The following is a 27,062-nucleotide window of genomic DNA, read 5'->3' as shown; positions in this document are numbered from 1 at the left end:
TGCACTCTTAACTATTCTTTATTTTTTCTTCTTAGGTGAAATTTAAGTTCCAATTAACAAAATTTCAAAACCAACCTCATTGGGATGTATTTATAATTTTATTAAATGTGCATATATTTGGAGAGGGTTCACTTTTTAAGATGCAAAATTTTATTAAAAATTATGATCTTTCTATTCATCCAGATCTTATTTTATATACTTCAATAATGGTTTATTCAATTGAATTTTCTCCATATATGTCTTATAAATTTCTTAGTAGATTTATGTCTAAATATTTTATGGTTTGCTACTATTATGAATCAAATAGTTATTAGTTTTCCATTTTAATTCCTAAAGGGTTATTGCAAGTAGAAAAAAAAGCTACATTTTCTATATTTATCTCTTATCCAGCCATCTTATCATATAGCTAACATGTTTAGTCAGACATATTCAATAGCAACTTTGTTGAAGTATGACTTTGAAAGAAGAAGCAAAGCAACTGTTAAAAAAAAAGTTTGACTGAGAGAAGAGTTATATTAGAAGGGTTTAACATGTATCTTAAATTTTTAACAGAAATTTAGATATCTTCATTAGTAGAACTTAAATATTTGGCTATTTGGTTGTGTTAAATTTAGCTTAAAAGAGAGATTTTCAGAATTACTTCAAAAAGATCTAAACTGACAGGAAAATGAAGATGTTTCAAGCATTAGACAAGATTTTACCCTTAGAAATGCTCTCCTCAATAATATTTAATGGCCTATAAAATGTGAGTTTCATTTATAAATATAGTACATCTAACCAGAATTTACCACAGCTGCTATCCAAAATACCAATTACAACTGACCCTTGGACAACGCCCTTGGACAACATGAGGGTTGGGGTGCTGACTCCCCATGCAGTTGAACATCCACATATAACTTGTAACTACCAAAAACTTAACTAGCAATATAGTCTACTGTTGACCAGAAGCCTTACTGATAACATAAGCAGTCAGTTAACACATACTTGGTATGTTATATGTATTGTATACTATATTATTACAATAAAGCAAGCTAGAGAAAAGAAAATGTTATTAAGAAAACCATGGGGAAAAAGAAATGTATGTACTACATTAAGTGTACTACATTAAGTGGAGGTGAATCTTCATAAAGGTCTTCGTCCTCATAGTTTTCATGTTGAGTCAGCTGAGGAGGAAGAGCAAGGGGAGGAGTTGGCCTTGCTGCCTTAGGGGTGGCAGAAATGGAAAAAAAAATACGTGTAAGTGGACCTGCATAGTTCAAACCCGTGTTGTTCAAAGGTCAACTGTACAATATACTTGGCTATATACACATATACATTTGAATATACATACATATATGTACATGTATATACACATATATGCAAGTGTATATATGTATATGTGCATGCATGTGTCCTATATAGCCATATATATGTACATGTGAATGTATTCATAGAGCTTGATTCCTATCATTCACTATTATGGTGCTAAGATAGACTTGGTATCCTGCATAAGTAAAAGGGGATGATTATTTTCTTTCTGAACTAGGTTACTACTTCTTATCAAAAAAGTAAAACACATGTGGAAGATATGGAATTCATAAGAATTCATTTGCCCCACTTTCCAAAGATTTATCATTTTCAATCCTGTTACATAATAACAATGGTTATGTATTATGTTATGTAACATGTTCAACTGCATGGGGAATCAGCACCCCTAACCCCCACATTGTCCAAGGGTCAATTGTATTGGTATTTTGCATAGCAGCTGTGGTAAATTCTTGTTAGATGTACTGTATTTGCAAATGAAAGTCACATTTTATAGGCCATTAAATAATACTGAGGAAAGCATTGCTAAAGGTAATAACAATGGTTATTATGTTATGTAACAGGATTGAAGATGATAAATCAAGAATGCTTATCACATATCCCATGACTGCAAAATTCAGGAAAGCCCTTTTTTTCCTCAGTTAATAAAGAATATCTTGGTCAAAGAATAATTGTAAAACAGTAGACTGTGTGATCCACTTTAAACAATTCAAGTTGTTCATCATTCAAGCTGATCATGTCACCCTTCTGCTTAAAACAACACAAAACAAAAAATATTGGATCCATGTGAACTTCAGAATAAAGTCCAAACTTTAAAAAATGGCATAAAAAGACATTTCCTAGCTTATTTCTTCAGCCTCACCTCCCAGCACTCCTCTATATCCACCTTACCCTTCAGCCACATTGAAGTTTTATAGTTCTCCAAACTCACCATGACTTCCATCACTTTGTGTTTTCACATTTCCTGTTCTCTTCGTCTAAAATGCCTGTCCTCTACTTCATCTGGCAAACTCTTTCAAGATCAATAAAAATTTAATTTCCTCTGTAAAGTCTCCAATGACTTCTCTGTCACTCATGCCTTTCTGTTCTCGTGTCATCCATTTTCTTACCTGTTCACATATCTCTACCTTCGAAGACTGTGAGCTTCTCAAAGGCAAGGGGAGGAGTGTGATTTGCTCTATGCTTTGGGAGCCAGGGCAAGCTTAATTATTGCAGGCAATATGTTCCAAGCAGTGAGTGAAGTATTTTAGATAACAGAGACAATTAAGGTATAGCCTCTCATTTCAAGAGCTTACAATCTAGTGAGGGTATAGAGGACAACTTAATGAAAGAGCTGGCTTCTGAGCTGCACTTTTGCTTCATGCATAGGAGATCTGTTGTATCTTCCTCTGCCCAGTCTTACTGATCCTAGCCCTCACTTGTCTTTATGGCCAGCTTGAGACACTATGATGCCTCACCAGAGGAAATTCTCTAATCCTAAGTAATAAAAAAAGTTAAATAATAAAGTTATTGTTATTTCAAAAGTAGATACTGATGTGAGATTAAACAAGTAGATGATAGAATAAATACAGTTGTGCCTTGGCATCTGTGGGGAATTGGTTCCAGGACTCTCTGTGGATACCAAAATCCATGAATGCTCAAGACCCTTATATAGATGGGGTAGTATTTGCATGTAACATATGCACATCTTCCTGTATACTTTAAATCATCTCTAGATTACTTACAATACCTAATACAATGTAAATGCTACATAAATAGTTGTTATACTATATTGTTTAGGGAATAATGACAAGCAAAATGTACGTACATGTTCAATTCTGACGCTTTTCTAAATATTTTCTATCTGTGGTTGATTGAATCCATGGATTCGAAACTCAAAGATACAAAGGGCCAACTCTTCCATAAAGAAACACATGCATAGATTGGAACCTAGAAAAAATATGTCAGAATGACAATAGGGGAAGGAGGGACTACTAAAAAAATTATCTTGGGACAAATGGCTTTCCAATGGAAAACAATAAAATTAGATTCTTAACTTACACAATATACAAAAATTAATTCTAATGATTGCAACTTTCAAACTTTTGGCAATATAGAATAATATATTTATGAATTCTGCTAGAAAAGATGTGTTAAAGAGAAGACACAAAAATATAAACCATAAAGAAAAATATGGATAAAAGTGACTACATAAAAATTTTAAAACTCTCTACAACAAAAGATCCCACTCTAGAGAATGGTAATGCAATGTATAGAACTGTGTTAGTCCAGGACCTGCAGGTTGCAAATAGCAAAACGGTATTAAATGTGCAAGGATTTATTAGGGGAAATATTTGTATAAAAGGAAATAAGGAGAGAGGCAGAGAAGGCTATGAGACCTCAATGTAAATTCAATCCCCTAGTAAAGGAAAGAAGGGTAGAAGGCTGGATGGAAGATGTTAGAACACTGAGCAGTCTAAGGAAGGTTTGGCAAAGTCATTTATGAGCCAAAAATCAGCCACTAAAGAAGTCTCATATCTCCCAAATACACATGTGCTTTAGTATCCCAGCTGTACTCATTCATTCACGTGCAAGGAGAAATCTTGAGACAAACTCAGTGAAGGATTTTAATACACAGCATCTGGGGCTCTCATTCAATCACATTCCCTCTAGCAAGGCCTCTGTAAGGCACATCTCATGGCCACCACAATAACTTACCAAAAAGATAATTGGCAAAGGATATGAAATCAGAATGACTAACAAACATGAAAATATATAGCATCTTACAAGTAATTGGGGAATTCCAAATTAGAACTAGAGAATCTGTGAGGCTGAATCCAAATTAGAACAATAGAGATTCTGATTTACAAATCAGAATGGCAAGAATTAATATGTCTGTTTATAATAAGAACTTTCAAAGATTTGAGGAAATGGGAACTTTCATAAGTGGCTGGTGGTACTATAAATTGTATGGCTATTTCAAAGGGCAAATTGACAGTATCTAGTGAAATTTAAAATGTGTGTATGTATCATATGACCACACAATTCACCTATAGATATATATGTCAGAAAAGTCTCTTGAATATGTGCAAAAGAGAAAAATTCAAAGATTTTCATTGCAGTATTGAGTAAAATCCTGGAAGAATCTAAATGTCCATCAGGAACAGAAGGTATATATAAAATGTGACACGTTATGGGTACAAAACAACAATGAAAAAAGAATGAAATAGAATTCTACATACCAGCAGCATAGCTAGATCTCAAAAAGATAACCGTAGCCAAGAAGGCAAATTAAAGAAGAATGTGCACAAATTATACAATTTATGTAAATTTTAAAGCCACACACAAAAAAGCTACTAAATATTGTTCATAGATAACTATATGTATATATGGGTGTAAATTTATGGGAATGGATTGGAATAGTACATGTCAAATTCATAATAGCGATTGTCTAAAGCTGGGGGTTTTGTGAAAGAATGATGGTAAGAAGAATGGGGTAAAAAGTCCTACTTAGAATTTGTCTTCGCCCCTATCAAGGCAGTTAAGAAAATAGGAATGTTGTCATATGAAAGTTTTCTGTCTATAATAGACGCTAGAAATACAGATTACCTTTAAAAGTGTGAAAATAAAAGATTCCCACATCTGAGAAGATTTGATGTTCTGAGCTAATGTATTTGGCCTCCTTTTCTGGACTGAAACATTTATATAAAGAGAAATGTGTACATTTGGATAACTTTAATAATAAGTGTTTCAGAGATCATAATATGAAGCTGCTGAATCTGGAATAAAATAAAATAGTGGCAGTAGGATGAGGAGAATTGTAATTAAGTTCATTATTTTAAAACAAAATACATTAATAATACCAATATCCTGCTATTAATGTCTATACCTGTTCTGATTACCTAATTTATTGTTCATTTGTAACCACATTATTAGTGTTTGGCTTTCTCTATTTGATTTAACATAAAACACTTCATTTTGTATGCACTGTTAAACATTTATCTTTGCTGATTACTAAGAGTGCTCAAATCTGGTAATATATTTATCTTAAGGGTGTTGGTTTTCCAGCCTTCACAGTAGATCTTCCCTTCCGTGAAAGTATAATCTAAAAAAAATTAATTCCACTTGGTGCTATCATAATTTTTTTAAAAAGCAGTATGAGAGCCTGTGCTGCTTATCAGAGAAGCCTTACACACAGGGACAAATTCTACTTCTCTTTGTTCATACTACAACTTCCTTGGAGTTCCCTTGGAGTTATCCACAAAAATTGTTGTGGGAAATCATTCATTGGAATTAAGATGCTGGGTATGAATTGACCTGTTACATAAAAATTACTGAGATTTAAAAACAATGAAAACCTTAGTCTTAAATCAAATATAGAGTTTTAATATTGTGTTCAATTAATTTTCTTGTTGAAAGGGCCCTGAAAAACCTTTCTTTCAAACCATCCTCCGCTGCCATTTCAATTTTTAATAATTTTCTCAGCATGGTTTAATCTACGATAAAAAGTCAAATTGTTTGGATCATTAGTTCTTAATATGTGGTCCTTGGACCAATTTCAGAATCACCTGGGGAGCTTATTTAAAAATGCTTCACCTACTCTTACTCAGGAGAATTTGGACAGGGTAATCTATCTGCATTTTGACCTGTGATTACTATGTGTACTAATGTTTGAGCTACTCATCTAGATACTTGTTTTTTGGCTGATTTCCTTTACAACAAGCTGGTCAGAAAGGCAAATGTCAGCTTCAAAGGATTCTGTGCATACAACACATTGGGTCTGTTTGAGATTGTAAAGCACTTGAGAATACTTAGATAAAGAGTACTAGAGAGGGTCAAAGTAATATTATAATAAGTGTGCAATAAAGATTAACTTACTTTATTATTAAGGAGTGCATAACAACATATCCAATGTGATATATGCACTTTTCACATAAATGTTTATAATTTTATTTTTTTAAGTGCTTACATTATTCAACTGGACCAAACAAACCAGAAGTTGTTAAAGAGTAATTGCTAATATAAAGCTTATTAACTCTGATTTGCACATACAACAGGGCAATGATATAGGGTGTTGCTATATTGACAGAAAGAGAGAGAGAGAGAGAGAGAAAGGGTGGAGTGTTACATTTAATGGTCCTGTGTAATTTTGCAATATTTACTGAGTACATTTGAGCTTCCTGTGACTTTGTAGATAGGAAAATACCATAAACCCTTTTTTAATGGCTGGTTTATTACTCTTTATAACAACCTTGACAATATAGATGCTTGTGGTAAGGGAGGAGGGTAAGAAGCTTGGTTGGGTAAAGGAAACATTAACTTTAGAGGTAATGCCATTCAATAAAGCATGTCATTAACACTAAATCATTGGGTGGTTAGTGTCATTGTTATTAATATTTGATAATTACTAAGCACTTGTGTTGTGCTTTATCCACAAGGAAAATGGACAAGGGGGGGAATAAGTGTGTTAGGAGCAGAGGGAACAGGTAGAAAGAACAGAGGAAGGGAAGAGTAGAGTGTGTGAGAGAACGTAAGAGAGCCAAAAGAGTATTATAAAGAGAGAGAGAATGAAGTAACATTTTTGTATACAGCTACTATACATGTGAGCGTGTAGCTGAGAGTGTTACATGGCCCTGTATGATATATATCAACAAAATTCAACTTCCACAGCAGAAAATAGATACTAAATAATTCAGAACTTAAAATTGGGGTTCTGTTTTTTTAGGAAAGATCGTTTGTTGACCTAAGTCAAACATGATTACAAATAGCTGTATATAGAAATATTGGCTAAAGATTAATCACCACTAGAAAGCATGAGAACTAAGAATCTTCAATCAGCTTAAAAAATAAAAAGGGGCCAGGTGCGGTGACTTACACCTGTAATTCCAGCACTTTGGGAGGCCAAGCCAGGCAGATCACCTGAGGTCAGGAGTTCCAGACCAACTTGGCCAACATGGCAAAACCCCATTTCTACTAAAAATACAAAAATTAGCTGGACCTGGTGGCAGGTGCCTGTAGTCCCAGCTACTCAGGAGGCTGAGGCAGGAGAATCGCTTGAACCCGGGAGGCAGAGGTTGGAGTGAGCCAAGATCATGCCACTGCACTCCAGCCTGGACAACAGAGCAAGACTCTGTCTCAAAAAATAAAAAAACAATAAAATAATAAAAAAAGGTTTTTCCTTCACTGATAGGAACTGACCAAATATATAGCAGAAAACTCAAATTCGAATGCAATTTTTACTACACCCAACAAAAAGTACAAAAAGCACTAATACAATGGATGTTACAGATTTTGTCACTAATATCAAACACTTAATATTCAGTTTTATATATAATATATATGTATGAAGTTGTAAGTATATGTAACTCTGTTTAATATCTTTATGTCTCTTTAATGTTTATTTCTGTATGTGTGCAGATCTGTATTTGTTTTTGAAAACTAATAACTCAAGCATTTTTAAAAGAATGGCTATAGAATGCAGTGATTTAAGGTGTTTGGGGTAGGTTTGGAAGTAATATTGGAAAAGATATCTGAAACAAACAAATTATTTTATTTTTCTTATTCTGGCTCTACCTTAAACTCATCTAGCTATAGATTTCTGGATTCCAGATTTGAGAGTCTCTCAAATGGCCCTTAAAAAGTCTGGTTTCTGAAAGCTTTTTAGATGATTTTGATTCAACTGGTCTAAGAATTGGCATTTAGCAGCTGCTAATTCCTTAACTATCTCCTCTAAGTCTGACCACTTAGAAATGCCCAAATGCTGCCTAAAATGCTAGAATAAATCCAACCCGTGAAAAAAACTCTTTTCTCAGTACTTCATTGCTATATTATTGTGCTGTCTTGAAATCTGTTCCTGCTCTGGATTTCCTAACATGTTTTCCAGCTCCCTAGTAAGTCTTCTGCTTTGTAATTTAGATCTTAGGAGCTGGCCTTCATACTTAACTACCCATTACTTCTGAAGTTCCTACCAGATCCTTATTCTGTCAAGAGCTGGCTTTATAACACAAGCTTCTCATCTTCCCCTTTGCTGACTGTCCACCACCTGAACTTCCATAGTTTAAATTTGATATTATGAGGCATGAAGAGATTCTTTCCCAAGGGGAGAGGAAAAAGAAGAAGATAATTTGGGAGAAGATCTGGAAAAAAATTTCCTGACTTATTTAAATTTCAAGTGTGTTAGAATAGGTGGTTTTCCCAAATATACACTTACTTAGGATTATGGTAGCTTGAAAGCATCATTTACACAAAAATAAATATCCTGCAAATATTTCTCAAAATTATGTCATAGAATTCTCAATATCATTAGTTCACTAATCTTTGGTATCATAATCTCCTTTACAAATAGAAAATTTATAGTCTTGATAGTTTAATAATACTGCTACACCATAATTAAATTAACTAGTATGAAGTTTTAACTTAAAGTCATTGGTGTCCAAAGAACAAATCATTAGTGTCTGAGATAGAATTTCTTTTCTAATATGAACACTAATAGGGCATAGCAAAAAGATAAGTAGTTAGATTTGGATTGTATTGCTGGTCACACCAATTATGAGACATGTGATCTTAAACAAGTCTCTTAAACATTCCCTCTTTTTACTTTAAAATGTGAATAACAATATTTCATAAACTTCTAACCACAACATTTTCATTATCCCCTTCCAGTTTGCATATTGACAATAGATGAAAATTCCTAAAATATTGTTTGGGCTGTAGCACTTCCCCATAAAAAAAAGCAACTGCGGAAGACACAATTCCTTTCCTTCCAGGCCCTTTCCTGTGCTACAAAGGCTAGAACACTAAGCACTACGCTTCCCAAACTCTTGTATAGCTAGAATGCTGTAAAATAATTGGATTTTGCTGGTTACATGGCACATGAAAGTTAGTGGAGGACCTTCTGTCTTTCTGCCTCTTTTTGTTTTTCGGGTTTTTTGTTTTTTGGTTTTTGGTTTGTTTTTTTTTTTTTTTTTGTTTTTGAATAAGGAGATGGACACCTTCACCTTCATAAGGTAGATGGCTCTATAGTAATAATGTGATGAGTACTATACTGGAAACATAAACAAAGAGAAATGGCAGCATGGATGAAGGAGTAGCTTATGACACCAGGAGAGGAGAGAATGAAGAGGTCCATGAAAGCACTTTCCCTGGCACTCTATACATCACCCTCATTTTTTATTGTTAATGCTGAAACATCATATTATTGACTTTTTAACCTATTTATAATCTGTCTTCTCAAAGTAGAATGTAAGTTACACAAGAGTACAAACTGGCTTGCTTATCACTGTGTCCTCTGTTTGTAGAATGATGCTTGCCACACAGCAGTAACTCAATTAAGTATTTTTTGAATGAATGACTAAATATGAATTCGCTCAACTTCCCATTACATCCTACCTCATATTTGCATCCACACACATTACCTGTATTCATCCTACTCCAGAAAAGGGTCCCCACTACCTGTTTGAGTCTTATCCTCCAAACATGTTCTATGGTTTCTGTCTCCTTTTTCTATAAGTCACCCCTTTTCTCTTCTGTACTGAAATTTCAAATGCTCCCTCTCCTCAGGCTCCCTCATACTGTTATTTAGTCATGCCCATTGTTTTAATTTACTTTTCTTTCATTATATATCAGATTGAGCACATTTGTATATGTTGAATGCTTTGAATATTTTTAATTCATTTTCTTCTTATATGCCTTGTCTATTTTTGATTATCGGGTTATCATCTCTTTATTATTGATTTGCATAAGTTTTTGTAAGATTAAGGACCTTGATCCAATGGGTACTTAGGAATCTTACTTGGCCTCTCCAAAGCGGATACCATTATTGAGCATTGCGTATCATTTAAAATGTTCTCTCTTCTTCCCTTCCGTGATGCAATACTCTCTTGAAGGTTTTCCCTCCTGGCTCTTAGTCTCCTCCTTGGTGTCCTTCACAGCCCCTCTTTTCTCTGCATACCTCTTAAGTATTGAAATTCCTTGGAAATCTGTCCTCAGTCCAGTCTTCTTATACTACACTCACTGTTTGTGACATCATCCACTCCTGTGACTTCATTTACAGCCCATATACTGAAGAATACCTGATGTCTGTTTCCAGCCCAAACATCTCTTGTAAGCTCTAGATCCAGACAGATTCCCTTGGAAGTTCCCTGGTCACCTCAGCATTTCCAAAAGGGAACACATTGTTTTCACCCTACCAACCTGCCTCGGCAGATAGTACTAGTATCCACCCAACTGACCAAGATGGAAACTTGGCATGGGGAGGAGAGACGAATGGGAAGATGTTGGTCAAAGAGTACAAAGTTTTAGTTAGGCAGGATGAATAAGTTCTGGAGCTCTATTGTACAATGTGGCCACTATAGTTGGTAACAAATGTAATCTATACTTGAAAATTGCTAAGAGAGTAGAGCCTGATGTTCTCACTGCATACACACAAAATGTTAATTATGTGAGTGATGGATATGTTAATGAGCTTGACTATGGCAGTCATTTCACAATGTATACATAAATCAAAACATCATGTTGTAAATGACATATACCTACAATTGTTGTCCATTATACCTTAATAAGGCTGAAAAAATATTTAAAAATAAATAAGTTAAATTATTTTTAAAAATTGGCATCATCTTTGACATCTCCTTTTTTTCCCCTTCTATACCAAATAGTGACCAAGTCCATCCATTCAATCTTCTAATTATCCACCGGGAAGCAATTTACTCCTTCCTACCTGGCAAGTCATTATCATCCCTCACCTAAAGCCCTGCGACAGCCTCCTAAATTATCTCCCTGCCACCACCTTACCGCTCCTCCAATACTCCATACTTCATGTTGCAGTCAATGACAATCTTTGTAAAATGCAAATCTGGTCATATGACCACTCTCAAATTTAATGCCATTCAGTGAGTCCCATGGCCCCCAGTGTAAAGTTCAGTCTTCTTACTGGAGCATATAAAGGTCTGGATATAACTGTCCTCTCCCAATTCAGATCTCACAATATACCCCTTTCTTTCCAGACTCCAACCTTACTGTAATACCTACAGCTTCCCCAAAGGGCAAAGTGCTGTCTTGGGTCCAGGCTCATTTCATTCTACATCCCAGCCACACAGAAGTGACTATAGTTCCCCAATGCAATGAATGTTCCCTCTTGGCATCAGGCCTCGTACATTTTGTTCTCTTTCTGGAATGTTCTCCCTGTTGTTCACTCAGATGACTCCTGTTTATCCATCCTCTCTCAGCTTAAATGTCACTTCCTCCAGGGAAATCTTTCCTGACCTTCTAAGAACAGATTAAATGCTACTTCTCTAGACTTACATAAGAACCCTACATTAACCAATACCATCTAACTTACCAAACTGTACTGGTTTTCATCTTCTCTACTAGAATGAAAGCTCCTTGAGGACAGGGATTGTGTCTCTGTCATCAAATATGTTCCTAGAGTTTGGCCCAGTCCCTAGTTCAAAGTTTGCACTCATAAGTATTTACTGAATGATATCTTTGCCCCCCAAATATCTGTAAATCATAAACTCATTACAAATACGAACTCCTGTTATACTTGCAGGCAACATCCCTGGTGCCAAACACAATGTGTCCATACTAGGAACTCAACAAATATTTATTGAAATCTATTTCTTTAATTTATAAAATCTAATTCAAGGATAACTAAACCTGGTAAATAAAAAGTAGGTATTAATGTCTTGATTCTGAAATATAATAATGGGAATACAATCTGCCATTTCAAGAGCTGTTTTGTCTAGGGAATACTTGTACTCAATTTTTAGAAATACCAACATTCCCTTCCTGAAAGGTCTTCATGAACATTTTTCTATGGCTATAGAGTCAGAAGCCTAGTGACATGATCATCTGCAGATGTAAATATTCAGCCAGAGATTTCTGAGGTTCCTTCTATGTCTAAGGTACCATTAAAAAATAAGTGTAAGATTTCTCTTGACCTCCTTAAATTAAAAATCTGTTCAATATAGAAAACACTAAGAGTGTAGAGTCGAGAATCTCAATTCTTCAAGAGGGTTGAAACATTGGGCATATATATGTCATGATACAGTATGGCTTTTATCTTTGGAAAACAATGAATTTTTACTTTGTGTTTTAATATGAAAACATGGCTTAAGTGTCTTAATTTTATTATCTATTCATAGGATAGTTTGCTCCTAGACAGCTGTAATTATATTTGTATATTACTGTTCCATTGACTGGCCCAAATCTTACTGGGAGGGACAGACTTAGGGCTATTTTGGTTTTAGAGACATAAGAACTCTCATTTGTTAAGCTAGTAATTTGTTCCAGAATTGTGATTAACTTCTAAAACCTAGCTCACACTTTTGGAATTCAGCACATTTTCACTTTGACTGCAAACTCTGGGTGAAGTTATCACTAAATAAATGGAAAGTGAGGATTTAATGACCAGTTCATGAAAGGTGCTTAGCACAGTACTGATGGGTATGTTCTGTTCACAGATGTTAGCTAGCATTTATTTTCAAGTTCCAGGGCTCAAATGAAATGAAATAGCAGTTTAGTTTACAAAATGCTGTGGCATTCCTGTTTGGTTCTGGTTCAATAGTTTTTTTTTTTTTAAGTTATTGCTTCATATTACAGTAAATAAGTGTCAGTACTTTGAAGCTTAATTACCTATCAGGAGAAAATTACAGGTAGTTCAAGGTACAGTCATTTAGTGATGTTTATTCTTGTTTAAGGGACATAATTCAATGTGTTTCAAATATATGTTTTATTTTATTTTCGAGACAGAGTCTCACTCTGTCACCCAGGCTAGAGTGCAGTGGCGCAATCTCAGCTCACAGCAACCTCCGCCTTCTGGGTTCAAGCTATTCTCATGCCTCAGCCTCCCAAGTAGCTTGGACTACAGACGTGCACCACCACGCCTGGCTAGTGTGTGTGTGTGTGTGTGTGTGTGTGTGTGTGTGTGTTTTAGTAGGCTGGTCTTGAACTCCTGGCCTCCTGTGATCCACCCACCTCGGCCTCCCAAAGTGCTATTATTACAGGCATGAGGCACCACACCTGCCCTCAAACACCTGTTTCAGATGTCCATTATATCTTGGCTACTGAATGTAAATGTCAATTCCTATGGTACTTCTTTATTTTCAGTTCTCCCAACTGAACATTCATAAATTCTCCTACAGTGGTGGATTGACCATTCAAAGGCTAAGTTTCAAGTTCTTACAGGTTAGTTTTTACCAGACCTGGAAAGCTGGAGGTCAAATTCAAATTTAATCAGTCATGTGATATCTGCATGATAGAGTTTATTTTCCAGAACAGTCATTAACTCATTTATTTGCTTACTTCCCTCCCAAGCTTTTTCATACTTCTTGCCAATTTCCCTCCCAAGTATTTTTTTCTTTCAGTAAATTCTTCTCAGCTTCCCTCCCAATTTTTTTCTTCTAGTGGCTTAAATATGAAAACTGCCAAGCAGAGTTTAGAAACTACATCCAGATTTTACCTTCTTCAACTTACACAGTAAATAAATTTTTATTATAATGCATATGTAATGGCTGTCATGACAGACACTTAGTTAATGAAGACCATTACGTAGTTCCAAAAGTATCACAACAACTTTGTGGAGACCAATTATATATCCTAAAGCTCTGACCTCCTTCTCACTCTCCCCACCCCAACCCTCCACCCCGCACCCCTTATAAAAGCCAATTACTTCTCCAAACTCAGGTACATTTACAAAACAGTGAGTTGCTGGGTAAAGACAGTCCAACTACTCACTACTCAAACACTGGCCTGCCTAGAATTCTTCTCCTGTCAGCCATGGGACTACGTGGTAGACTACGGTATTGTCAAGTGCAGGAGAAGTGGTAGTCTGGAAATTAAAAAGGCAAGAGAACAGTGTACTCTGTCCCCCTTTTAATAACAAAATACAATTATAATCTCATAAGGGATAAGTAAATTAACTGGGGCTTAATTGTGTTGATTTCTCCTTTTAAACTAGCAAAGTCTCCAGTGCTGTTTACAATAGCTACAAATATTTAGGAGATTCTAAAGGTGGTTTGGACACAGGGGAAGAAAAATGGTAGGATAAGTTAATGGGCACAGGGATACATAATAGTATTTTAAAATAAGTGTCACTTTGACTAGAAATTCATTCTTCTATAATCTCGATTTAAAGTAGGATATGTAAAACAGGACATGGAGCTGTTTATGAAAGAGGAGGACTGAAGGTGAAGAATCTGAACCTGACTTCTCACTCATGGCTGTACATTACAAGTTTTCTATCAACACAGAACTATCTCCATGCCTTTCCCTGTGATAACGTCTTTAAGCTATCTCACTAAGTGAATAATTTGCAAAAACAAACTGAAATCAGAAAACTATGTGAAATATGTTGTGCATGCTTTCTCCTATCCAGACAAATTTACACTTACCTGCCTGCTCCTATGACACTGAGCATCATTACATACGCAAGTGCTTTGCAGACATTAGAGTTGAACAAAAACACAAAAATGAGGAAGATAATATTCTGTTCTCATCTCCAGTTCCAAGTCTAGATGTAATATATTAAGAAACAGATCAACTTTGGAAGTCAAGATGAAAATATACTGAATCATGAATGTTAGCATTTGGTGATCGGGGCTTCACAGAGAACATATTGAGGGATTCTTGTGCTGGCACCAGCTGCTTAGCCATCAAGGATTCTGTAGGTATTTCAAGTTCTTATGATCAAAACTCCTCCACACTTAAAAATAAGGGGCACCTTCATTTGGCACACAGACATTATACTGTATTGAATTCTTATTGACCTTTTCAAAGGTGAGAACACTTATTTAACAACAATACCAAAAACACAAAAAGAAACTCTCAGGTCACTGAAAATAGGGGACACTTTTGATTTTGACTGTCAAGATAACCGAGCACTTTCAGTTACTTTTGTCTGTTACTCCCAGCAATCACGTGCTGTCATGTTATCATCTGCTCAACGTCTGAGACTGTGAGACAGAACAACATTTGCTGAGCAAACTTTTTGCAACTGACATGCCTACTTCAAAACACTTTTGAAACAGTCATCCAACAAGAGTTTAAAACTCTCAATGTGTTATGTGGAGTATACCAAAATAAAGATTTTGGAGTTGATATTTTCAAGGAATTGACCATGTAGTTGTATAGAAAATAACATGTATGAAACATTCAGCATAGAGAAGAAAACAGCATATACTAAGTTACTTATTGTATTCATTACATTTGCTTAAAATTCATTACATCCATTACATTTTTTTAAAATACAAGAAATGTAGGAAATACCTGGGTGATTTTTTCTATTATGAGATGACTAAGGAAGCCTAAATCAGTTCCAAAAGTCAGCAGGACAAAAAAGGGAACAGGGACTCAGGGATACTTTGAAATAAAAATCTGAATGTTTTATTTGACACTTAGGCAAAGAAGAAGCATAAATTGTTTATTTTTTAAATGGAGCTTATTGTCAACAATTATTTATTAAACCTCACCTAGTGGCATCCTCCACTAGTACTTTGTTAGCAAAAGCTGTGATCCCTCTGTCTTGATCAGATGTCTCAATTCTAAGTAATCCACCTCTGCATTCTTCCTTCCTAACCCCATAGCATTTCTACCTGTCTTCCCTCCCAATTTCTCTTATGCATGGAGTCCTTAATCTTAAACCAATTTCTCTCCTCTTCTAATTTCTTGAAGAAAAAAAAATCACTCTTTCCTGAAGGATCATTTTTCCTGATGCCTTGTCTGAAGGATGCAAATAGTACATAAAAATGACATTTCTTATCTTCCCAGAATTCCTCTAGGTAACTCTTGTCTCTTCCTGTCCATCATGACCATATCTGGATTCCTGAAATGGCTTCCTATTAGTCTTTCTCCTTGTAGTCAGATATAGCAAATAGTACCATCAACAATAATAATAATAGCTGTTTTATTTTCTATTATATATGCCAGAAGAATCCACAAAACTCTACAAAATAGGCAGTGTTATCCCCATATTGCAGAGGATAAAACTCAAGACATAGCAAGGTTAAGTAACTTTCTTCAGTAACCTAGGTCTGTCAGCTTTCAAAATCTATGTTCTTTCTGCTATTCACAAAGCTTCTAATCATGTCCACCTTAATTCTGCTCCTCACTATCACAGTCAGTGATATATCTACATTTCCAAGCTGATTACATCATTCCCCTGATGAAAGCTCTCCACAACCGAATTCCTGAGACTGGTATACAAGGCCTCCAATGACATGGCCTTCTGGCTTACTTACACTCTGGTTCTGTCTGGTTCTATGCTGATGATACCCTGCATCAACCAAGTAGTTTCATGTCCTGTGTTTCTGTTCATACAATTTCCTCTGTCCAAAATACATTTTTGTCTTTGACTCAGCCTTCAAGGCACCTGCTTTTAGAGATCCTGAACTGTCTAGCCAAGCTAAAAGCCATCAGCTAGGCTTCTGTAGTGCCCTAAGGGTACCTCTAGCTCAGCACTTCATATTGAAATGGTCTCTTTCCCCCAACCAGCCTACAAGTTCTTTGACAGGAAAGACAATAAAGTTGTCATTTCATACCCACCATGCTCACTACACAGTGAATAGTGTCTGGCATAAGATACTCACACAAGTAATTTTTATGTGTCTGAAAGGGACATAAAGTGGAATCACTTCCCAACCCCATTGCCATTTCATGAGCATGGAGGCAATGTGCCCACAGTTCAAACCTTCAGGATCTTATGCTGTTTTCTTCCACACGATATACCAACTTCTGTAAATTGTCACACAGAACTACCATATTTATAAGTGACCATCTTTATAATTATCTTTTATACCACTTTGTCAACATGAAAATTCATATTGATGCTTTTTCATAATACTTTGGCTTCATGGCTTTCCTTCTCCTTAATTACACCAACCTCCATCTTTTCTGCACAGTAGTCACTAATAAGAACTGTCTCTCAGGGGTATTTCTCCTATGTCATGTTTTCTAACAGTATTCTTCACCTCAAAGGGAGGCATAAGTAGAAGAAATACTATCAGTAGTAGAAATACTATTTCTAACAGTTTTCTTTACCTCAAAGGGAGATAATACAAGCTAGTCTCTACTGAATGGCTACTTTGTACAAGACGTTGTGTTAGGTACATTACATGTACATCTCATTTAATCTTCTCAACAAGCCAGTGACCATTTACTCATTAATCTCCCACTTCTTCACATCAATCTAATCTTCACTGTACTTTATTGGCAGCTCTTAATCAAAATATTCCTTCAAGGCCCTAAGTTTCATTCTTGTCACCCTTAGAATTGCATGGTGAATCATTCCATCAGAGGACGTTAGCCTTGTGCCTCTTTGTGTAAGGAGGTTACTCCTCACATTATTCAGACCCAGATAGAGTCCATGCTACCTCCTTTTACTCCTGTAAAAATGCCTCTATTACACCACTAATTCGATTTGTTATTGATATGTCAATCTTTCCCACTAGTCCACAAATTCCCGAAGTATATGATTCATGTTCTACACATATTTTCATCTCCAGCTCCTAGTACACTGTATAAAATAAAGCAAGTCTTAATAAATATTTGCTGAATGATGATTCCTTACCTTATTCTTCTTTAGAAGCTTATTTAGGCACAAGAAACCCTATTATATTATTTCATTTATGTGAAATGTCCAAAAGAGACAAATTTATAGAGACAGAAAGTAGATGGGTGATTGTTTAAAGCTGGAATGGGGGAGACTTAGCTACAAAGGAATGGTAATTGGATGCTAATAGGCACAGGATTTCTTTTCAAGAGGCCAAAAATATGGTGATGATAATACAACCCTGTGAATATGCTAAAAAAACACTGAATTGTACACTTCAAAAATAATTTTAAGGCTGCCCATGCAATCAGAAAAAAAAAGATGTTCTTCCTCTTCTCCTTTTTTCATTATTTTTAACAACCTTATTGATATATGATTCACATACCACACACTCCTTCATTATTAACACAGGGGACTCTGCTATAAACCCTTCAGAAAATAGACTATGTCTTATTCAATTTGGTATTCCCAGGACCTAGCACAGTGTTCAGAAATTACTAAATGCTCATTTTGAGAATGAGAGACCCACAGTACTAAATTTATTACTAGTAATATATTTAAGCTATATTTTGGCTAAATATACTTTTAAAGGTTGACTTGAGGAAATCAAACCACCATTTATAAATTAATTCCTATGGGAAAACACATACTTAACGCAAAAAAAAAAGTCTGTAAGGCACCTTCCGAAACTTTTCCACTCGTAAGTAAATAAAGCCCATGATTTATCTTGTAAGGCACTACCACTCCTACAACCTAGTCCCCTCCTAGACAAATATCTGTGTCCGCTAGAAACACTCAGATTTTTTTGTAACAAATCCAGATTTTTCCAACCTCCAGGTTATGAAATACTATTCCTGGAAGAAGGCCTTTTAAGGAATGAAGTATATCCTCTTTGAGGTGAGTCCAAAACTTTTGCAGGTAGCTTTTCTTTTCATTATGCTCTCAAAGTGTATAAAAAAAAAGAATGGGGCTCTAAAAAAAAAACTGTTGAATGACTGAGTATATACATGGAAAGCCATTCATATAAGTATGCAACCCTTTTTATAAGAATTGCCATTTCTATCTAATCCACGGTTTGCCCTTTTCCATTTTTTTGGATACTGTATTTTAAGCTACATTTTACTTTCTCTGCAATTTTTTTCATAAAAGATTATATAAAGGAATTGCAAATGCCATCTATCAAAGATATTGCTTTTGAATCAGAAACACTATTTGGAGTATACTGCCAATAAACTTCATAGTAACATATTCCCTGCCCTAACATTTACAGCAATAACTACTGAACCCACCACACAATTTACATAGTGAACAGCACAAGATCCATATACTGGTTTCTCTTGGAATACTTCATGTAATTTTCAGATAATTAGCTCATTCTCCAATATTATTGTGAAATGAGTAATGACATCATCTTCATTTTGCCTCTGCATCAAAGAATTGCAGTCACTAGAAGTTATATGGTATTTGTTCAAAGCCAGGGATACAATATCATCACAATTTTACCCCTCTAATTCTCTGCTGGCAGATCAATGCTCATTCCATCAGGCTATAGTATTATTAAAATTATTAAAATAATCTTAATAATTTTTGGAGTATATTTTTAAAGATGCATATTTTGTGGTATCTTTTAAAAAGATACCACATATCATGTATATGCATGCCATATAAATAACCACTGAGGACATTTGTCTCACTAATGAGTGAACAAAATTCTCACCATTTCATAAAATGCATTTATTGTGATCAAATGAACCCATTATTTAAAAAATAAATTGCATTTATTTCATGTGTTTGCAAGCTTCTTAAAGCATAGGTCATGTGTTTTATTAATTGATCCATTCACAGTAGCTTATCCATAGAGGAAACATAAATATATGTAGACTAACCGATTGAATATGGAGCCAAATATATAATTTGGGTAGTGTGAAGGGTTCATATGCATAATAAAAAGTTTTCACATAGTTTCTTACCTCTTCTAGTTGGCATGCTTTGATGACGCTCCTGTATCTATATTCATCATAGGAAACACCAAAGATGATATTTTCTTTAATGGTGCCAGGCATAATCCAGGAAAACTGAGAACAGAATGAAATTCTTCCACTGTGCTTAATTTTACCCTCTGAAGGCTCCAGTTCTCCCATAATCATCATTAGAAGTGAAGTCTGGAAATAAAACCCATCATTATTAGGTCATTATCAAATCACGCTCAGGATTCACTTGCCCCCAATTATCATCCTAAGCAGAAGTGTATATTCTTATTTGTAAAGATTCTATTAACTCATTTGATTCAAAATATTTAAAATACTTCCTGTTTCAGGTACTCTCCTATGCACAAAAGATACAAGGGAAAGTAAAAGAGACAATTACAATACAGTGTGACAAGTATTATGATAGAGGTTCACAGAGAAGGGGCACATGATTCAGATAGTTGGAATAGGTTTGGAGGAAGAATGGGAAAGGTTAGTAACAGCTAACAGTTGCTAAGTGCTCACTCTGTGTCGAGTGCTGTTCTATGTGCTTTAACTACATTAATTTATTTAATCTTCACAGAAATCCTACAAAGTAGATTCATTATCTTCATATTATTAGTTACAGATTAAGTAATAGAGACGTATTCAGGTAATATTGTTCCCATGAGCCTTTCTTGGAGTATAAAGTCATTTAAGAGATGATAGTACAAAAGGACTATCAGTGAACAAAGATTTATATAACTGTGAACAAAAATTAAAACTAATGGCAGAATTTGAGTTGAAAAACAAAGTTTAAATATGTTATATGTCCTGACAATAAGAAAAGTTAGAAGTAAAAACCAAATAAACAAACAAAGGAAATGGGGTATAAGTGTGGAGTGTAAAGGAAATTTGCTGATTGCTTTATTAAGAAAAGCTGAAAGTCAAAAGGTATCATTTAAAGCTAATAAATAAAGTAATAGAAGCATAAGCAGATTTAACAATACAAAGATAAATCTGAAAAAAGATAATACTACTGACTAAAACTGAGTAGAAGGAAAGGAGGTAGCAGAGGAAGAAAAAGCACTGATTTTATTTATTTATTTATTTATTTATTTATTTATTTATTTATTTAGAGACAGAGTCTCACTCTATCGCCCAGGCTAGAGTGCAGTGGCGCGATCTCGGCTCACTGCAAGTTCTGCCTCCTGGGTTCACGCCATTCTCCTGCCTCAGCCTCCCGAGTAGCTGGGACTACGGGCACCCGCCACCACGCCCGGCTAATTTTTTGTATTTTTAGTAGAGACGGGGTTTCACTGTGTTAGCCAGGATGGTCTTGATCTCCTAATCTCGAAAAAGCACTGATTTTATCAGAGCTCATATTAGTGAACTAGAGTCACATAGAATGAAAAATTTAACATAAAGTTATTAGTATTAAGTATAGCCACTGGAACACAAATATAGACTTTTTTAAAAACCATAATACACACATATATACACACACTCACAGATACACATAGCCTACAGACAATACAGTGACTTCATAATAAAGGAAAGAAAAACATAAAACAAAACATAATAAGACAGCTCAGATGAAACAAATTTACAAAATTAGTAAATAAAAATCAAAAGGAGCTGATAGTTGCACAACTATGTGAGTATACTTTATGCCACAGAGCTATGCCCTTAAAATTGGTCAAAATGATAAATTTTATGTTATGTACATTTCACCACAATTATTTTTTATAAAAATCTTTTTTTAACAAATTCCAAAGTATATAAGCTAATCTATTCAAAAAATATTTGTGGAGGACATACTTGAAATAAAAGTATATAAGTCAGTTTTATTTTTCAATTGGCTTAACCCATCTATTAAGAGGAAAAGACTTCGGGTGAAATTAAAGACAAACCTAACTTTAAGCTAACTAAAAGAGACACACCTAAAGCAAAGAATGCATAAAGGTTGAAAATGGAACTTAAAACTGTAAATACAAACAAAGAAACAAAAAAAAGGACTATAATTTTCATGTTAGACATATGCAGGCCCAAATACATTCAATGAAAAAGAAAAGGCTCTTTATAATGGAAGAGTGTAATTATAAGTATCTACATATTAAATTTAAAAAGCAATATTCTTGAAGCAAAAATTACAGAACCTATAAGGAATAACAGGGAGAAACGTATGTAGTAGAAGCCTTTAATTCAACTTTATCTGTTAATGACAAAGCAAGTAGAAAAAAGATAAGTGAAGATGTAGAAGACCTAAATATCATGAATAATGATGTACATTTAATATGTGAATTGAACTCTAATCTATTAATAGAAACTACACGAATATATTCTTTTATGTGGTCAGAGAGCAAGTACAAATATTGACTATTTACTGGATACACAAAAATGATAAAAATTCCAAGCAGTAGAAATAATTTGAACAACATTCTTGGAAAACAAAGAAAATTTGTTTTCTTTCTGGAAAATGTTAAACTTTCCCTTAGGATATCTTAGGTCAAAGAGGAAACAAATATAAATCAAAGCTACAGATTTTCTAGAAAACAATGTAATGGAAACACTATATATCAGAATCCATAATATACAGCTAAAGTATTACCCAGAGGAAAATGCACAGCTGTTTAAAAAAGCGTCAAACATCTAACTCAAAAACTAGAAAAACAACAAAAAAGCAGAAGAAAAATAGAATAATTAATAAAGATAAAATTATAAATTAATGAGTTACAATACAACAGAACAGTTAAACTAATAAGTAAATCTAAAAGCTAATTCATGGAAAGCTTGTTTGGTTTTAGTAGAAACGTAATCAGGAAGAAAAGTATCATTAAAGGAGTTGCAAAAATACAATATAAGAAATGAAACAAATAAAACATAGAGAAAACTCATAAGGGACCGCTTGGAAAAAAAATTCAAAACAGGTAACTCCAGTGCTATTTAAACAGAATCAGGGGAAAAGAAGACAAGTTTCCAAATTTTTTTTATTGGGTAACAATAATATTAATGGCTGTGCACAGTGGCTCATGCCTGTAACCCCAACACTTTGGGAGGCCGAGGCAGGCAGATCATGAGGTCAAGAGTTCAATACCATCCTGGCCAACATGGTGAAACCCCGTCTCTACTAAAAATACAAAAATTAGCTGAGTGTGGTTGTGCGTGCCTGTAGTCCCAGCTACTTGGGAGGGTGAGGCAGGAGAATTGCTTGAGCCCAGGAGGCAGAGGTTGCAGTGAGCCGAGATCGCATCACTGTGCTCCAGCCTGGTGACAGTAAGACTCTGTCTCAAAAATAATAATATTAATAACAAAAACTTATAGAGATTACTTGGAAATATAGATTTAATCTTATTTATGAATATAAATACAAAAAAATTAAATAATATACCGTTGACCCTTTATCAACATGAAGGTTAGGGGTGCCAACCCACTGTATAGTCAAAAATCCACATATAATTTTTGACTCCACAAAAACTTAACTACTAATAGCCTATTGTTGAGTGGAAACCTTACAGATAACATAAACAGTCAATTAACACGTATTTCATATTTCGTATTTTGCAAAAAGTGCAAGACTTCACACCTGCTGGCATAGCTGCACTTATGGTTTCACATTTTCTTTTCTTTTGTTACAACAGTCTTTATACTGGGTTCATTTATCTCGAAATTGCAGGCAACTGTAGCTGCAGACCTCAATATATGGTAAATACCAAGCAATTCAACTTTTTTTCTTGTACTGTTACAACTTTTCCGTGCATCACTAGTGCACTTTGTGTGGATTGCTTGATGTTATTCAAGGTTTATGGCATTGCACTAAACATGATGAAAAATATGCGAGAACCACTAGAGATCACTTTTTACTGCAATACGCAATTTACTGGAGAGAGAACTGCTCACATGGAGATGATTAGCATTGCGTGGTGTTTTAAATGGCTATCCACAATGCTTGAGCTTACCGTAATAGCAACAGGAAGTGGCTTCCAAATTATTACAGTAGTACCATATGTACTACAATTAGTTTTATGCCATTATGATTTAATACTACATTTTTATGTTTATTTATATTTCTCTTTACTGTGAATGGTGCCAGGTAGGGTAGGTGTTAGTGTGTGTTAAGTTTTGATAAATTTTAACTTTTTATAATAGATTGTGTATATTTTATAGTAGCAAATGATAAAATAGGCTAGTGTCTACATATATTTTATGCATTCATGGCATATCTTACTTTTTCTTAATTTTCTTGATATTTCTAGGCTAGACAGTTTGTGAGTTTTTTCAAATTGTCAAAAAACTCCAAAAATTTTCCAATGTATTAATTGAAAAAAAATTCACAAATAAGTGGACCCATGCAGTTCAAGCCTGTATTGTTTAAGGGTCAATTGTATTAGCAAGTGGACTCCAGGAGTATATCAAAAGAATAAGGCATCAATGGTTGTCTGTACTTGGTCTTTTCTTTCCTCTTATTCTTTCTAATTTCATTCTGGTCAAATTTGACCTTCTCTACGATTGCTTTCATTAAGTTACGAGTTATCTCCGTATTTCAAAAGACACTGGTTAATTATTACAGTTTCATCTTACTTGATGAATGAGCATTTGACCTAGTTGATAACACCCTTCTGCTTGACATCAGTTGGGTTCCGGGATATCACATTCATTCACTAGCTTTATCTTCTCAGACTTTTATTTTGTTGGGTTTTCTTCACCCACCTCCTTAACCTCTAATACTTAGAATGCCCTTAGGCTAACCCCTACACCCCTTTCTCTTCTTATCAACCCTCTTTCCTTTAGAATCTTATCCAGCCCCATCTTCACACTACCAGCCCCCTCTTCCTTGAAACTAGACTTGTACATCCAACTAACATCTCTATTTGGATGTCAAATAGGCATTTCAAACTTAATATCCCCAAACCAAGCTCCATCCAAAACCTGTTTCTCCCATTATCTTTCTAGTAAACGGCACCTTTATCCTTCCAGTTACTCAGTCCAGAAAGCTTGGAATCATCTTTGACTCCTCTGTGACTTTTCTCATATGCCATTGTTCAACTTATCCATTAATTCTATTGAATCTTCCTTCAAAGCATGTCCTGAATCTGATCACTTCCTACTATACTACTTCCACCACTACCTGGATCAAGCCACCATCATCACTTGCCTGAATTGGCACAATAGACTCCTAACTCATCTCCTTGCTTCCTCCCTTGTCTCCCTATAGAATAGCCTAAAAACATTAGCCAACGTGGCCCTGTTACTTCTGTTTAAAACTCTCCAGTGGCCTCTAATCTCACCCAGAGAAATAAGCCTTAGTCTTTACAAGCACTTTATGGTTTACCTCCTACCTCCATCGCCGATTACTTCTCTGACAGTATTCTACCCTCCCTGTCTTACTCTATGCCAGCCTCAGTGACCTCCTTACTGTTCTTCAAACCAGACAGGTATGACTATCTGAAAGCTTTGCACTTGCTTCACCTGTTTCTTGGAAGACTCTTCCCAGAGTCTGCGTTCCCTAATCCCTCACCTCCTGCAAGTCTTTGTTCAAATGTTACCTTTCAATGTTTAAAGGCCACTTATATTTTTATTTTTGATGAGATATCTATTCAATCCTTTGTACATTTTCCTAATGAGTTGGTGATATTTTTCATTATGATTCTAGGATCACTTTATATAGAGAGAAATTCCTCCTGTGTATAAGTTGAAATGATATTTTACACTAATAATAAAAGAAATGCAAGTTAAGAATACATTGACATACTATTTTCCCTATAAGATGAGAAACTTTTTAAATTAGATAATATCATCTGTTAGTAATGCTGTGGGGAAATCAGCACTCTATTTAGAGTGTATGCATGAGTACGAATTGGTACAAATTTCAGGGAAGGACATTTGACAACATCTACCAAAATCACAAGTACACAAATGCTTGACCACTTATAGGAAGCCTACTGATACAATTGCAGATGTGCTAAATGATATGTATATAAAGTTATTTGTAGTGTTGTTCTTTGTGTTAACAAAATATTGGAAACAACCCAAATGTCAATCAATAGTGATTCATTATATCATAGAATATCCATCCGTATGATAGAATACTATGCATCTATTTAAAATTGTGTGCATGTGTGTGTGTGTGTGTGTGTGTGTCCTTGTTCAGGCTGCTATAACAAAATACCATGAACTGTGTGGCTTATAAACAACAGGAATTTATTTCTCACAGTTCTGGAGGCTGGGAAGTCCAAGATCAAGGTGCCAGCAGATTTGGGTCTGCTAAGAGACTCCTGATTCCTGGATAGCCAGCTGTCTTCCTGCTGTGTTCTCACATGGCAGAAAGGGGTGAGGGTCTCTCTAAGGGGTGAGGGTCTCTCTAAGGGGTGAGGGTCTCTCTAAGGTTTCTTTATAAAGACACTAATCTCATTTACTAAAGACTCCACCCTCATGGACTAATCACCTCCCAAAGGCCCCACCCTGCAATACCATCACCTTGGGAATTAGGATTTCAACATATGAATGGCAGGGGAGAGACAGAAATATTCAGCAGTCTGAACATATGTGCAAGTCCTCTGTGCTTTGAATATGGAAAGTTGTCCAAGATAGTGGGAAAAGCAAGAAACAAAACTCTGCATATTGTTACATAAAAAGAGAGGTGGGGAACAATAAAAAATATATATTGATTATATATAGAGAGAGAAAAACATCTCTGGAAAGATACTAAAAAAAATTACCTGGATTGGCTACCTTGGTTGGATGAGGGAATGCAGGAGAATGGAAAAAGGACAGATGAGAGACAGTAAAGAAAGGAATAATTTTCAACTTTTTATATATTTTAATTTTCATTTTTAAATTTTAACAAATAATATCACCTGAAATATATTCAGAAGAAAGGAAGGTCATGTAACAGATATCTTTTTGATGTTTGTTTCAGTAAATTTTACAATTCTTATTACATGGGAAAAAATCTGAATTACCTCATTTCTATATAAAATTCCTTTGTACAAAATTAAACCTAGAAGTGATATTTTCACATAGTACAGCTTTATAAACCTAAACACAATATAGCTCTGATAATCCAGGTTAAAAATATATATATGCATATTGGACCAGACACAGTGGCTCATGCCTATAAACCCAGCACTTTGGGAGGCTGAAGCAGAAAGGTCAATTGAGCCCAGGAGTTCAAGGTTACAGTGAGCTATGATCACACCACTGAAGTTCAGCCTGGGTGACAGAGTAAGACCTAATATCTAAAAAGAATAAAATTTTAAAAATTAAATAAAATAAATCATGTATAG

At 34.9% G+C, this 27,062-nt stretch overlaps 1 protein-coding gene across 1 annotated transcript in view; it reads right to left on the bottom strand.

Moving 5' to 3' along the window:
- The window catches only part of CFTR (CF transmembrane conductance regulator), a 184,252-nt gene that overhangs the window by 89,286 nt on the left and 67,904 nt on the right, over positions 1-27,062 (bottom strand). The window contains exon 13 of the mRNA XM_063708070.1: positions 19,801-19,992. Coding sequence (XP_063564140.1) covers positions 19,801-19,992 — 192 coding nt within the window. The remainder of the gene's footprint in view (positions 1-19,800; positions 19,993-27,062) is intronic.

This window comes from Gorilla gorilla, chromosome 6, assembly GCF_029281585.2.
Source record: "Gorilla gorilla gorilla isolate KB3781 chromosome 6, NHGRI_mGorGor1-v2.1_pri, whole genome shotgun sequence".
Taxonomy (NCBI): domain Eukaryota; kingdom Metazoa; phylum Chordata; class Mammalia; order Primates; family Hominidae; genus Gorilla; species Gorilla gorilla.
This window is presented reverse-complemented; position numbering and strand designations above follow the sequence as displayed.